This window comes from Pleurodeles waltl, chromosome 10, assembly GCF_031143425.1.
Source record: "Pleurodeles waltl isolate 20211129_DDA chromosome 10, aPleWal1.hap1.20221129, whole genome shotgun sequence".
Taxonomy (NCBI): domain Eukaryota; kingdom Metazoa; phylum Chordata; class Amphibia; order Caudata; family Salamandridae; genus Pleurodeles; species Pleurodeles waltl.
Window position 1 is genome coordinate 667,522,773 of NC_090449.1, and position 16,211 is coordinate 667,538,983.

General features: G+C 43.3%; 1 protein-coding gene across 2 annotated transcripts in view; it reads left to right on the forward strand.

Annotated features, from left to right (window-relative positions):
* The window catches only part of DYNC2I1 (dynein 2 intermediate chain 1), a 436,420-nt gene that overhangs the window by 126,302 nt on the left and 293,907 nt on the right, over positions 1-16,211 (forward strand). For both annotated transcript variants that reach the window (XM_069211167.1, XM_069211168.1), the window contains one exon: positions 2,612-2,701. In XM_069211167.1, coding sequence (XP_069067268.1) covers positions 2,612-2,701 — 90 coding nt within the window. The remainder of the gene's footprint in view (positions 1-2,611; positions 2,702-16,211) is intronic.

Consider the following 16,211-nt stretch of genomic DNA (forward strand, 5'->3'; position numbering starts at 1 on the left):
GTCAGAGCAAACCGCAGTGTCCCAGGGGGTGGGCATCGCAGGACATAGCAGGAGCCGACCCTGGCGGGCCCATTATTGTCTCCAGGAGGGCCCCCCCTTCTGTTTTCACATGCCATTCACGGGGAGGGTAGTGGTCCCTGGGGCCATATATGGCACGGGAGGGGAGCTGCGCAGCCACCCTCCATCGTCTAAAAAAAAAAGAAAGTTGGCCAAGGGGAGGTCGTGGTCCTGGGGGTTGGAGGCCCACCACATGTTTTTTTTTTCAATTTTGGCCCTAGGGAGGTGATGGTGCCCGGGGCATAAAAATGCCCATGGCAGGAGCCACATTCGCCCCCCTCCTTTAATTTAATAAAAGAGGAATGCCCACAGGACCTGGCCCACCCAGCGGCTTACTTAGAAATAAGTGCGGGAGACTGCACTTGTTTTTATTTTATTTTAATTTTTGCTGCAAATTCATGAATTTCATGAATTTGCTGCAAAACTATAAAAACTATAAAAAAATTTTTTTTCCCTTCTGGGGTCCCTCTGGGAACCCAAGAACAATGCTTGGGAGTCAGGGTATTTCTAGCCTGCATCTTTTTTTCATGTTTTTTTGTGGGACTCTGCCGAATCCCAAGATAACTGCCAACACTTTCAGGTCGAAGTATTGGCAGCCAGGCAGAGCTCTGAATTTCCATGCACAAGCATGTTATTCTTTACAAAATCGGCAGGGAGAAACCGTGGCCCTAGATATACAAATTTGGATTTCCTTAAATTTCTCAACAACTACTGAACGGATTTACAGCAAATAACAAAAAGTACAATCTGTGGAACAAAATCTGTCTTTCTGCTAAATTCAGTGTCATTCTGTCCATCAGTTCGGTCGTCAAAACTCCTATGGGAATTAACATGGGAAACACACTTTTTTTTGCCCAGACCCCTTTTTCTCGGCCCCTACTTGATGGATCACCCCAAAAATTTCTATGCGCAACAAGAATTACCAGCACATTAAAAAAAAAAAAAGGTTTGTGAAGATCTGTCAAACTGCGGCAAAGACATAGGCGAGTCAAAAAACTAATTTCCTATGGAAACATGGTCCTAACTATAACTACCTACTGGGGACTGCCAGTAAGTTATATATGTATTTGTATATATTTAAATATGTGCATATGTGTGTGTGTTTATATATTACTTACTGGCAAGGGCACGAGTTAAAGTTACTTGAAAGAACTCTAACTATAACTGCTTAATGCTTGAGCCTGCCTAAGGCAAGCAGACATAGTGAGCGAAGAAGCTACTAGCTATGCTCAGGAGACAGTGTTCCCCTTGAGTGCATACATACATACATCCAGCATTCATGTGGTGCCACCTCATCTCCAAAAAACACAGGCACAGCCCTGCCCAAAAACCTGTCATCCAACAGATTAATTTTTCTCCGCACAAATGGGAAAAATATCACCCATTTGTGCTGGAAATAGCAGAATCTGGTAACACTGACTGCAGCCTCCTAGAGTGTTATGAAGAACAACTAGAGCGGTAACAGGCATAGTTATGAAAAAGGTGTCGCACACATGAAACCATCTTGATTGAATCAAACTGGTAAAACGTAAAACACCCAGAGAGACAGGCCCTGTTGCTAACTCCCTCTCTGCATGGCCAAACACAAACACAGGGTTGAATGGTTAAGTGTGGCCAACCCCTGCTGCACACTGCCGAAGATCATTCCCAATGTATTGTATTCCTTGTCCTGTATGGAATTTACTCCCTTAAAGCAATGTGTGGACCTACACATGTTTGTAGTTTTCATGAGACTGGAGAGCTTTAGTAAACAGTAGAATACGAGAAGCATGCACTGTGGAATTGCATCATGGACATTGTGGTCCTCATAAGAACGGCAGGATGGAGAAACAAACTAACAGCGAAAACATAAGAGTGTGAACTGGGAATTAAATCAATAGAGTATGACCAATGTTACTGGGATTTTTATTTTGATATGCTGTTTATTCACTGATCCTATTCATAACAATGTCGCTAGATTACCAAAGATGATGTGGGGTTTTAAGTAATCTCGCCCAGTCTGTCTTCTCTGTTTATACCTGTTATCTGGATAAAAGCAGAATATCTCACTTGTTCCATATTACCATATGATTAGGACCCGGGATGGGTTAAAACACATTATGGAACTGGACTTTGCACTAATAAATACTTGTGCATTACGAACGGATGGAGGAGTTGTTGCACATTCTTGGAGGAGTGTGTGTTTTGTCTATTGGAATTTATAAGCAGTGATGCTCTCCTTTACAAGCCCCGACTCGTGAGGCCGGGTGTCTATCTGTGCGTCATTTTTATATATATATATATATATATATATATATATATATATAAATAATGTATTACTTATATATATATTGTGACATCGTAACATTGTGGCTGCCTGCAATATGAGTGCTTGGTTAGGTTGTGTCAAAACATGCAAGTTTAATTATCTTTTTACATCTAGGTGTATTTCAACTTATACCTGAAATATTCCATTACCAATGGTAATGTGTTAAAAAAAAGAGTTGCATAGTACACTCACATTTGTTTGCTGTCTATATTTTACAGGCGTTTGTTTTCATTTTTTCTCCCACAGGAAATAGAAAAAGATGATAATAATGATGGCCACATTTATCGTAATGCAGAATATGAAGACTCATCTACAAACTATGAAGAGGATTTTGAAGTATGTACATAAATAGGGAAGTGTGTGTGTGTGTGTGTATATATCTATATATATATATATAAATATATATATATATATATATACATATGTTTAATTGTAATTTTTTTACTTTTACTCAAACAATTGTGATTGTTGTTTTCATTCCCAACCAAGGCAATTTAAATTAAATCTCTATAGAATTGCCTACTTAGCAATCTTTGGTTCTAGTGTTTCGGTTTTTGTTTAAGTTTCTTCAATGTCTACTTTCTTCTGTTCCAATCTCTTGTCTTATATTTTTAATTGTAAGGAAATGCCTCCCTGGCATGGTTACCCCCTGACTTTTTGCCTTTGCTGATGCCAAGTTATGATTTGAAAGTGTGCTGAGGCCTGCTAACCAGGCCCCAGCACCAGTGTTCTTTCCCTAAACTGTACCTTTGCCTCCACAATTGGTACACCCTGGCATTCAGGTAAGTCCCTTGTAACTGGTACCTCTGGTACCAAGGGCCCTGATGCCAGGGAAGGTCTCTAAGGGCTGCAGCATGTCTTATGTCACCCTGGGGACCCCTCACTCAGCACATACACACTGCTTGCCAGCTTGTGTGTGCTGGTGGGGAGAAAATGACTAAGTCAACGCCAACCTCACACTGCCTATGGCATAGGTAAGTCACCCCTCTAGCAGGCCTTACAGCCCTAAGGCAGGGTTCACTATACCACAGGTGAGGGCATAGGTGCATGAGCACTATGCCCCTACAGTGTCTAAGCAAAACCTTAGACATTGTAAGTGCAGGGTAGCCATAAGAGTATATGGTCTGGGAGTCTGTCATACACGAACTCCACAGCACCATAATGGCTACACTGAAAACTGGGAAGTTTGGTATCAAACCTCTCAGCACAATAAATGCACACTGATGCCAGTGTACATTTTATTGTGAAATACACCCAGAGGGCATCTTAGAGATGCCCCCTGAAAACATACCCGAATTCCAGTGTGGGCTGACTAGTTTTTGCCAGCCTGCCACCCACTAGACATGTTGATGGCCACATGGGGAGAGTGCCTTTGTCACTCTGTGGCCAGTAACAAAGCCTGTACTGGGTGGAGGTGCTTCTCACCTCCCCCTGCATGAACTGTAACACATGGCGGTGAGCCTCAAAGGCTCACCCCCTTTGTTACAGCGCCACAGGGCATTCCAGCTAGTGGAGATGCCCGCCCCTCCGGCCACAGCCCCCACTTTTGGCGGCAAGGCCGGAGGACATAATGAGAAAAACAAGGAGGAGTCACTGGCCAGTCAGGACAACCCCTAAGGTGTCCTGAGCTGAGGTGACTCTGACTTTTATAAATCCTCCATCTTGCAGATGGAGGATTCCCCCAATAGGATTAGGGATGTGCCCCCCTCCCCACCGGGAGGAGGCACAAAGAGGGTGTATCCACCCTCAGGCTAGTAGCCATTGGCTACTAACCTCCCAGACCTAAACACACCCCTAAATTGAGTATTTAGGGGCCCCCAGAACCAAGGAAGATAGATTCCTGCAACCTGAAGACGAAGAAGGACTGCTGACCTGAAGCCATGCAGAGAAGACGGAGACACCAACTGCTTTGGCCCCAGCCCTACTGGCCTGTCTCCCCACTTCGAGAAAAACTGCAACAGCGACGCGCCCCCCAGGGTCCAGCGACCTCTGAAGCCTCCAAGGACTACCCTGCATCTAAAAGGACCAGAACTCCAGAGGACAGTGGCTCTGTTCCAAAGAAACTGCAACTTTGCAACAAAGAAGCAACTTTTAAAGACCACACGTTTCCCGCCGGAAGCGTGAGACTTTCAACTCTGCACCCGACGCCCCCGGCTCGACCTGCGGAAAACTAACTCTACAGGGAGGACTCCCCGGTGACTGCGAGCCCGTGAGACCCCCTGAGCCCCCACAGCGACGCCTGCAGAGGGAATCCAGAGGCTCCCCCTGACTGTGACTGCCTGCTTCAAGGAGCCCGACACCTGGTAAAGACACTGCACCCGCAGCCCCCAGGACCTGAAGGAACCGAACTCCAGTGCAGGAGCGACCCCCAGGTGGTGGCTACCCCGAGAAGCCCCCCCTTAACCTGCCTGCATCGCTGAAGAGACCCCTGGGTCTCCCATTGAAACCTATTGCAAACCCGATGCCTGTTTGCACTCTGCACCCGGCTGCCCCTGTGCCGCTGAAGGTGTACTTTCTGTGCTGACTGGTGTCCCCCCGGTGCCCTACAAAACCCCCCTGGTCTACCCACCGAAGTCCCAGTTACTTACCTGCTGGCAGACTGGAACCGGGGCACCCCTATTTCCATTGAAGCCTATGGGGGTCATTCTGACCCTCGGCCTGGCTGGAACCGCCAGAATACCGCTGCGCGGTCAAAAGACCGCCGCAGGTATTCTGGGTTTCCCGCTGGGCTGGCGGCCGACCGCCAGAAGGCCGCCCGCCAGCCCAGCGGGAAACACCCTTCCATGAGGATGCCGGCTCCGAATGGAGCCGGCGGAGTGGAAGGGGTGTGACGGGTGCAGTTGCACCCGTCGCGATTTTCAGTGTCTGCATGGCAGACACTGAAAATCATGGTGGGGCCCTGTTACGGGGGCCCCACGACACCCCATACCGCCATCCTATTCCTGGCGGCCAAAACCGCCAGGAACAGGATGGCGTATGGGGGTCGGAATCCCCATGGCGGCGCAGCTTGGGCAGCGGAAAACCGGCGGTACACCGCCGGTTTTCCGTTTCTGACCGCGGCTGTACCGCCGCGGTCAGAATGCCCAAGGGAGCACTGCCAGTCTGTTGGCGGTGCTCCCGCGGTCGTTGGCCCTGGCGGATTTTACCGCCAGGGTCAGAATGACCCCCTATGTGTTTTGGGCACCTCTTTGACCACTGCACCTGACCGGCCCTGAGTTGCTGGTGTGGTAACTTTGGGGTTGCCCTGAACACCCAACGGTGGGCTACCTTGGACCCAACTTTGAACCCTGTAAGTGCTTTACTTACCTGTGAACTTAACAAATACTTACCTCCCACAGGAACTGTTGATTTTTGCACAGTGTCCAATTTTAAAATAGGTTATTGCCATTTGTGCCACAACTGCACATGCTATTGTGATGATTCAAAGTTCTTAAGATACCTGAGTGAAATACCTTTCATTTAATGTATTGTTTGTAAATCTTGAACCTGTGGTTCTTAAAATAAACTAAGAAAAGATATTTTTCTATATAAAAACCTATTGGCCTGGAATTGTCTTTGAGTATGCGTTCCTCATTTATTGCCTGTGTGTGTACAACAAATGCTTTACACTACCCTCTGATAAGCTTACTGCTCGACCACACTACTACAAAATAGAGCATTATAATTATCTCTTTTTGCCACTATCTTACCTCTAAGGGGAACCCTTTGACTCTGTGCATGCTATTTCTTACTTTGAAATAGTACATACAGAGCCAACTTCCTACATTAATCAATTATTTTTCTGAGCTAGAGCACAGTCAGCTGTAAACTCAAATTTCTGAGGCAAGAGTATCATGAACAATATGGTTTTAGATGTTTTTTCCACGCATGTGGAAGGACCCGGAACACTTTTGCTTTAACATTTTAAAATCTAGTTAATCCAACAACCTACAAAATTTATAGCAAAACCAGATTTTTTTGTTTTCTATAATATTTTGATTTTTAATAAACTTGTATTGACTTATCATGTAACTTTGAACCCTTGGACATGTTCTCAATCTTGCTGCTCTCAGTTCCGATTAATGCTGTCCTCATTCACTGTAGCCAGATTTTGAGTCTTTAGTTTTGATCCCAGCACCAAGCCAAATTGCCACTAAATGTATTTGGTTGTTCTAATCATTTATGTGTACTTGCTGTCTACTCCTGGTGCTGCGGAGGAAAATTGTATTTTTCAGCTGAACTGAAATGTAGCATATATGTCCAGAGTAAGAGAATGTTGGCCTTCCAGAGGTCCCTGCCTACAGCACTCACCATGAAGTTATTTTAAACTCCTTGCAGCCCAAAACAGTGCTTAGTGCTTGCTTGGCACAAGTACATGACTAGTGACCATTTTGTAGTCACATTCTGAAGAAGCTGAAATATCATTGTTCCCCTTAGGAATGCATTGCTGGGAGTCTTCAACTCACAAAACTCTGTAGTGGGAAGTCAATTTAGAGAATGCACGGAATACCATCTGGATCATTTTAATAAAATATTACATATCACTGGATAATTTGGCCTGCTTCACATAAATTGCCACCACACCTGAAGCTTAGTATACCATTGTGTCAGTCTTGATGGATGACTACAATTTTTTTTTTTTTTATTTGGTTTGATATTGCTGATGAGCTTGCCGAAGTATTTGTCAGGCTTTAGATAATTTCAAAACAGTACTAGGTCATCTCTAATGAGGGGATACTGCTTAATTTCAACACGTTTTCTTTGAAGCAGTTTAATCGCACAACTGCCTCGTTGTTTCACCACATCAACACTTAATGTGAACTAAATTGCTTTACCTTGAATTCCAGCCCCCTTCTGCTATACCTTTGTTTTATTTTGCTAATAATACCAATCTAGTATCTCAGGATTGAGTACACAGAGTAAAGTTTTGCCATTGGTCGTATCCAGCTGTTTTTTTTCTAATGTCAAGGCACAATATATACCATAAATTTTAAATACTTTAAGAAGCTTGTCCTGCAACTAATCTTCTTTTTGGTTCTTTTTAAGTGTCAAAAATCGACATTGCCGACTTGACAAGAATATATTTCCCCATTCATCTGTGTCCGTCCATAGAAATCAACTTGGGAAATCGTCAACATTCCAGCTCAATCAGCAGTGCATAATGCAACCTTAGGAAATCGGAATGTTCCTTCTTGAGCTTCATCCTCAGTGTTGGGGTAGAAGGCTAAAATATGGGTGAAAAAGATGGGAAGCCTTTTTGGAATGTTTCTCTTCCTTAAAGGTAAATTAATTCAACCACAGTTATGCTTGTTACAGTCTTCAGAATTGGAAACAGTTTGAGAGGTTTGCAGAAATTCTTCATCCTGAAGAAACAGAATAATTTATTTTTTGGACTTTAACCCAAAACGGTGCCTTTACGCTAATTCCAGGTCTGTCAGGACCCAATGGTTATCCAAGCCAGAGCCATGAACCGTTCAGCCTGCATACACTGACATGTTTGGCTTATAACAGTCTCTCTCTGGATATTCTAGACATTGTCAGGTTAATTGTCCTCATCTCAAACTCAGTAGCTAGTTATTACTGATAAGCAGTGAGTACTGAACAAAGGTTCATTGAATCTTCCCTAAACCTCCCTCCAGTATTTTCCACTTCAAATCTGAAATTTCAGATATCATCCACGAATGCTGGAATATCTGAACCTCAGAGCCATTCACTTGGTTTCAGTTAGAGTGAATGGTCTGCAAATTTACATTTTATAAACTATTATGCGCAAATGAGATTTGGCATGAGGCATTTGTTAGACTTGCACGACGTGAACCAACTACTGCTGGTGTACACATTGCATTTAGTTACCCAGCCTTAAACTCAGGCGTCATTTCATCATTGCGACTGACTAGAATCGTAAGAGCTTCAAGATGCACAATTTTCATCTACCAATCAAGAATGAGTGTCAGCAGTCTCTTCAGTTTAACATTGGAGTTCAGTGTTTGGAATACAGACCTTTCCCACTCAGCCACAATGCAACTGTAAGCTCTATGGGTACTGCCAGAGTTACTCTTTGAAGTTCCTTCCCATCTTTGCTTACAGGAGTGTTAACCCTTAGTCTTACCACAATGACAGGTGCTTCATGTAGTATGGATCCTAAGCAACTGGGCCAAGTCAAGTAGCTCTTCTGCACTTGACTCTCATGGTGGCTGTGGACGAGCACTGAAATTCTCCCTCACTCGAAATCTTTACATACAGGTACATGAACACGACTCATAACTTAAAGTGTTCATAGTGTGAACAATAAGTCAATAAACAGTCCAATATTTACTTTTGTTAGAAAAAAAGAAGTATTTTATTTCCAATGCTGCACATTCAAAAGAATAACCACATTCATGAGCAATAATCCAGTTCCCTTGAGGTCGGGGCTTTAGTAGTTGTCAGGTAAATCTTGGTCCCACTGGCTTATGACGTGGTCAGGGGTTATTCCCCATCCACTGATGGCCACAACCGGGGAATGCTGACTAATAGGCTTTACTCAAGAGTTCCACTTTAAATCTCAGGAATTTAGTCAAAAGTGTCTATGGTGCTTCTGCAGCGAATTCCCCAGGACCCACAGGCCCAATTGGAGTCTAACCTGCTCCTGCACCACAGAAGCGTTTGGCGTTACAGCGGGTACGCTGAACCCAGGCACTTTAGAGTTCAGATCCTGGTTGGAGGAGTAGGGCTTATAGCGGTACATTTGGCTGCACCCGTCAGACGCAGGCTCACTTTTCTGAGTGCAGCAGCCAGTTCTTTCCAGTGATCGGAGCATCTTCCAACTCGGAAAGATACTGTAAGCCAATTTCTTTCCTGTGGTATCCATCAGCTCCCAACTGTAGTCCAGTGAGGATGTGATGTCCACCTTGGCATCCACTTGGCCCCGATGGGGTGGGTAGGAGGGGGTATGGGATGGGATGGGATGTGGGGGGGGGGGGGTGGTGGTTGTCAATCAGCGCACATCTTGTTGGGCGGGCTCTTCATGCTAATCACAGGCACACTATAGTCCGAGGCAAACGGCCTGAAATTCTGGATACATTAGTAATGGCAGCCCCTACTTGCATACAGGGTTGCCATGGTAACTCTGGACACAACGTAGACTCTTCGAGTGCAGTCACCCTTACCACAGTGAACCCTCATGGCACACAGGGTTGCTGCTAAGGCATTCATGAGTCTTGGCATGCTGTTCATACAGTTATTTCCGCTGAGGCTCCTTCTGGCATACAGAATCACTGCTATGAGGCTGTACGGTGGGGGGAAGGAGGAGGGTTCTGAACAGTCCTGCACATGAGCTAGGACCTGTATGGTGCACACCTGAATCTTTACACCTCGTCCAGGGAGTCCTCACAGTAGTTTCTTCCACCAATGCTTTCCTCTTCCTCATAAGACACGCTGGTCTTGGCAAGCAGGCAGGCACTGGAGCTCCAGGCTCTCTGGGCTGGTTATATTGGTGTACCCTGGGTGGAGTCGCAGCAGGGAGAATAGCAGGCCTTGGCCCCCAGACCTGGTCACAGGTGGAAGTCTTGGAGACCTTCCCCATCCTCATACAGCGCTTCTGGCTGCTTAGCAGATGACAGATCTTGGGATCTCTACCACCCCTTCTCATAGTCCTTTTCCAGACACCAAATGTGATTTAGTGTCAGAGTCTTTGAATTTTTATGTAGAGTGTCTTCATATTTTGAAGTGTACATTTCTGCTTTTCTTTTTTTCCTCTTGTAAGGATGTCTGTCATAAGAAGGCAAAACTCCAATGCAGATTGACCCATGACAGAATTCATTGGAGTGAACAGAGTTCACACCTGAATGTCAGCCACAATGACATGTGAATCAAAAGGCTAATCCTATGCTCCTAACCCTATTTTTATGATTATGATTCCTTGGTCAGCCTCATTTACTTTCCTGAGATGTGTGCAGGCCCTTTCCTTGTGTTCTGTCACTTATACAAAGACCAAACTTTTGAAGTATAAAGGGAGAGTTCCTTCCTCCAGTGTCTCTTAGGCAGGTAGTTTATTAATTAATCATGGTTCGACTGTCTAACGTGTTATGATACCCATGTAGCGGATCAGATGTTTAAGATTAAGAAATGGGGGCATTGAATATTTAGACTGAGCGTTAACGACAACTCATCCCTGCTCCAAGACTGCCATGGCTGAACAGTGCTAAACACTCTAATACTTTCACGATCAGAAATTAATGTCCGCTGTACTAGCAATTTTCCCATGATAGGATGCTACTATAGTGGATTTGTCACTGTCAGTTGCAAATCATGCTTTTCAAAATGAAGTACATTGTATGTAATTGGACACAAAGCTTGTCCAGGATTGTGGTACACTTTATCACAGGCAGTTAGTCTGTTGTTTATGTCATTTTGGGGAAAGAAATGTTGAAATACTGTGGGTTTGGATTGTGGAGGCATCACGAAAAAAGGCTGTTAGCTGAAATGTGCCTGACACCGATTTCTGACGAGTGCTAAACATCAAGTAAAGAATACATCACTGCCCAGAGTACCATTTCTTTGTTTGACATGCTGGAGGACTCTGATGTGGATACAAAAAATGTCAGGCCACTATGGTGAAGGATACAGACAACTCTGCGCCTGGACATATCTCGGAGGGGAGAAAGACATTTCTTTGAGGTTTCGCCTGTGATATTACATGCGCTGTTGCTTGAGGGAGATATTGTTTAGTAGAAGGGGCTTGAATCCTGTCCATTTCTTACCATTCACTGGCTTCATTGTCACTCTTAATTGCTGCCTCGTAATTGGGAAACACATCTCAGTTTCACTTCCTCTTCTTTTGCCTGGAGCATGGACTGCTTCAGCTTGGTTAGTTTCCTTCTCCTGCTGGCACAGTAATTGAGAATATACTTCAACAGCCTTTTCTTACAACCTCATGAAAGAGGAAATAGCTCATGTTTCACGAATTATGTCTTCCAAAAAAGAGTTGTTCTAAGATGCTGCGCCCACTACCCACATTTTTTTTGTTTACAATAAAAAGTAACCTACATATTACTTTTTAACAAACTCGCCTTTGATGAAAAAGTACACATATTTAGCATGTTAAGAAAATGTGCGGAGATTGAGTGTCTGTTTTCGGATTGACATACTTCGTGTACCCCCACCCCACTGTTTGCAAAAAAAAAATACCAAAAAAAAAGTGAAAAAGAATATGTTGGCCTGTTGACACACTGGAGACAATATACCTTTAGTAGTTAAGGTGGCCTAATATGTTACTATAGATCTGAGGACAAAAGATCTGGTATAGAGACTCCCTACCCTTCTATATCCTTCAAACAACAAAATGACTGCCGGCAGTAGTGGTGCCCAGTACTGTTAACAGTGATATAACATATACGGTAAACTTAGACGATGTGTGTGAAGCTGTGAAGAGTGCATTGGTAAGATTTATAATTTAGGGTACCAGAGTTGTTTAGATGCAGACTATCTCTTCACTTCAGCTAAAGTTTCTTCATTGAATGTCTTCAGTTTTTGTATTTGTTTTGAAAGTTTTGCAATACTAGAAAATAACCAAACATTACCGAAATGCTAAAATCTTCCAGAAAGCCATCCCACCAAATTCCGTTTCTGATAAATGAGTGGGTGATCTACTCACACTAAACAGTTAAAAATACATTTCCTGTGAATTGAATATTAAGAACAGACTACAACGGGTCAATCAGAGAAGCATCATGTCTGAGGAGTATTCAAGCCCATCCAAAAAGAGTTACAGATAATAAAGTTACTTTCATCGTGTGACTTCTCCTGGAGGGAACATCATTGTTCCAAATGTTTCATCCATTTCACTTGGGTAGGGACTAGATGATATTTTCATTGCAGGGATCCTGAGCGCTTGACCAGTGTCATTCCCAGTACAACAACTGTGGAGGTAAGCTTATGCCACATATTGATATGTATTAAGCAACGTTTAATCGATGTTATCATCACCCATTCCTTAGCAATGTTTAAGGCTTCAATTTCTTTCGATCAGCAGACATTGTAATCAGAAAAGAAATAAAGATGCAGAAACCACAGTGCTGTTGTGGCAAATACCTGTTACTCAAATATTGATCTTGTGAATCATGTGGGCACATGTAACATGATGACACAGTGAAAATTAGACTTAGTGCACAGGACGTGGCCCAGTCAAGTCCCTAAATAAAGCTTATTAGGCAATTGCTTTATTTACAACTGAAGAACATAAACTGCAAATAGTCTATATGTGTTTTTCCCACTACTTTCAAACAATAACCTGAAACTACCACCGATGCTTCAATGGGGAAAATAACGAACCCTTCTAAAAATTGCTGTCCCTTGCACACTAAAAATGGCAACTTTGTCCCCCACCAGACTCACCTAATTAATGAAAAAACAAATACATCTTGTTACCCAAGTCTCACAGTGTAAATACATTTTGCTGATGCCTGTCAGTTTGGACTTCGATGTTTTTGTGAGTAAGAGAGACTGTTTCCCACTGCTGGAGGCTCAGTGCCTTCCTCACTGAAGGCATCTTACCTGAAGCTCTCAAGTCAAGACACTTTCTCCAGCACCTGAAGGAACCTACAGTATACAGTGAGAACCTTGCTAACTACTGGCACATCACTCATCCCCCTTCATCAGCCAAGGTAAGAGAAAACATTATCAATTCACAACTTTAGGATTACATGATTGTCAATCATCTGCTCAATTAACAATCCGGCTTCAGATTATGCTGTATCACGGAGACAGCTACCTTATAAATCATACAATACCATGATGAACACAGATAAGGATGAACCCTGCGTTCCGATACTTCTCTTCCAGGGGATCCTCATCAATAGTCATAAACATTGAATATTCCCGCCCTTGTGCAGGGACCCCGGAGCATATATAAAATACACACATATAAAGTATGAAATATGCACAAAAAATATATATATATAGCATTTTTAGTAGACAAATTTTTAAAAGTGGAAAAAACGCTGTTCTGAAGTATTTTTCTGAGAAAAACTCAGAAAAACTGAGAGCTCAATGCTCCAGGATCCTCTCAAAAGAAGCCGGAAAAAAGAACTGACCTAACTGTGAACTAACTGTCACCTCTCCTTCACCCCTGAGGCATGGTGGGATACTGGAGGTGCTCAGGGTCTTAAAGGCACGGTGCCAACGTTTTTATGGTTCTCCTGTGTTAACCTGCATGCAGCCTATTGGCTAAGAATGCTCTAGTGTTTTTCAATGTAGTTTTTTCTCTTTTTTCTTTGATGATTACTACTGCTGATTTCCCTAGGCCCAGTGGTGGGGTTTTGGTTGAAATTATTTCTATTATTGTAATTTTGAGAAGAATTAAAAATAAATAAAAAAAAACTCCATAGAAATAAAGCATTTTAGCCTGATTATAGTCTGCATTGCTGTTTTACACATGTATATATGAGTTTAGTATGAAAATTTGTCTACTAAAAATGCTATATATATTTATTTTTCGTGCATATTTCATACTTTATATGTGTGTATTTTATATATGCTCCGGGGTCCCCGCACAAGGGCGGGAATATTCAATGTTTATGACCTTGATGAGGATACGCCTGGAAGAGAACTAGGATTTACAGGTAAGTAACTTATCCTACTGGACCTCTCAACTGCTTTTGACACCGGCGATCACCCACCCTCATCCGCCCCTAGAATCTTGAATGAGAATCACTGGAAATATCCATCACTGGTTCTTCTACCAATCCAACCAACTCCAGTCTGTTTATAAGGGCACCTCCAAGTCCCAGAATTTCTCCATCTCCTGTGAAGATTCCCAAGGTTCTATCATGCCCTTTACAATGTCAACCTCTTCTTGGAGCCACTTGGCACACTACTCTTTGAAAATATCAACATTCGCCAATACATCAATGACGCACAATTATATTTGAAAGTCGCCTATGCTCCAGCTCCCCAAACACTGCCTGCACCTAATCCAGACCTGGAATTCCAACACTTATCTAAGTTTAACCCCACCAAAAGAGAATTCATACTGTTTGTGAAGAACCCAGTGCTAGTGCATACGGCTCAGTGGTATGACCCTGGACAGATGTGAATGCCAACTTTCTCCCCAGTGCTAAGCCGCTCAGATTGATTTAAGACAACATTCTCATCCCCAAGAAACACATCAGTAAAATCAAGACATCCTGGGACCATCTGTATTTACTTACGAAAGGAAACACGTTCCTCACAGAAAGTGACTTTAGAACTCCTTTTTAAGTCTTCGTACCCTCACATCCAAATGGAAGCAATGCTATGCTCCAAAGCCTCCCAGCTCCAGACTGGCCCACTTAAATGCACCCAATATGCTTCATACCTCATGAAGGCCTGCAGAGATATAACCACATCTCTTCCATTCTGATTGAACTCCGCTGGCTCCCTTGACGGACAGCACGATCTTCAAAACCAGCTGCATCATCTACAAAGCCATAACAACCAGACACCTGCCTGTTTGGCAGACAAGTTCACTTAGCTGTCTGCACATTAGCCGCCACGACACCTTAAAACTGGAGATGAAGAAGTGAAAAAAATTAAAGCAAAGCAACGGGCATTATCAATATGCACATAGAATCTGAAACAATATCCCCATAGCTATCAGGCCTATTCCAACCCCGCACTAAATCCCCATAACCATCAGAAGTATTGCAACCCTGCTCCAAATTAGTAAAGAGCTTATGTCTCATCCCTTTAAAGAACACAACATCATGGTACAGGAATAAACAACAAATCAGCTGCATGTTGACTGTGTCTTTTTTTTGGTTTTTACTATGCACTGTGCTAGCTGCTTCTGACTAGGTATAATAATAATATGTATTTTATGTTTGTACACCACGTGTGCCCTTCATGAATGTCCACAAATATTGTTGGCTCACTGAACCAAATATATGGGAAATCAAATCAGTTATAATTTTCTAAAATTAATTCTATGGCGTTGGGACGGAAAAGTCCTCTGCATAGTTAAAGACGTTCACCCCTGGTCTGAGTGCCCCTGTTCTGTTGTTTGGATTATGCGTGTGCGCCATGGCATAGGTCTGTCTCTCAGACTGAATACTTGTTTGACAGGACTGTGCTCCCACAGCGCTACCCTCATAGTGGCAAAAGGCTACAACTTTTACAGGGCGTTAAGCAGCACATGAGTGGTGGTGGCAGCATACCATGTAGTGATCAGTAGTAGTGAACAGGACTTTTTTACCCTGTACTACTAAAGTAAAGCCTACAGGCTTGCTCACCTTTTTGAAATTTTCACTGCTTGGCCTTCATCAGGTAGATGTAGGGTGCTGCGCAGGTGTAGTGACTCTGCGCTGGATGTATGTGTGCCTAGGAAGGGTACAGTACAGGGATACAGCAGTACAGTATAGCACATGTTGTATTAGTCCACGTGTTGATGTATGCCTATGAGGGATACATGACATGAAGGATGTAGTGCTGTGCAGTGCATGTGCAATGAAAGGATGTGCTTGGGTGTGTGTTAGTTGCGTAAAGTACAATACATTAAGGGTGAAGTGTTGTACAGAGCTCACATGGTGATGTGTGTGCTAGCTTTGTGAGTATTTGCAAATAGAACACACTAAAATACTTGGGCCGAACCCTGAAAGTGCTCTGGTCTTTGGTCAACATGTTTCTGCCTTCAAGTTGGACAAACTTTTCCCTAATCACATAGTTTTGCGTAATTGTAATCCTGTCCCCAACCAACAACAATAAAAACTGTTGTCTGTTGTGGTGATAGTTTTAATTCACTTTTTGCTCACTCCTCCACACTATATATATTTTTTTCTTTTTTCACTCTGTGCCATCCACCCATTCTTTTTCACTCTGTGCCATCCACCCAGATTTTCGACTCAGATAGAGA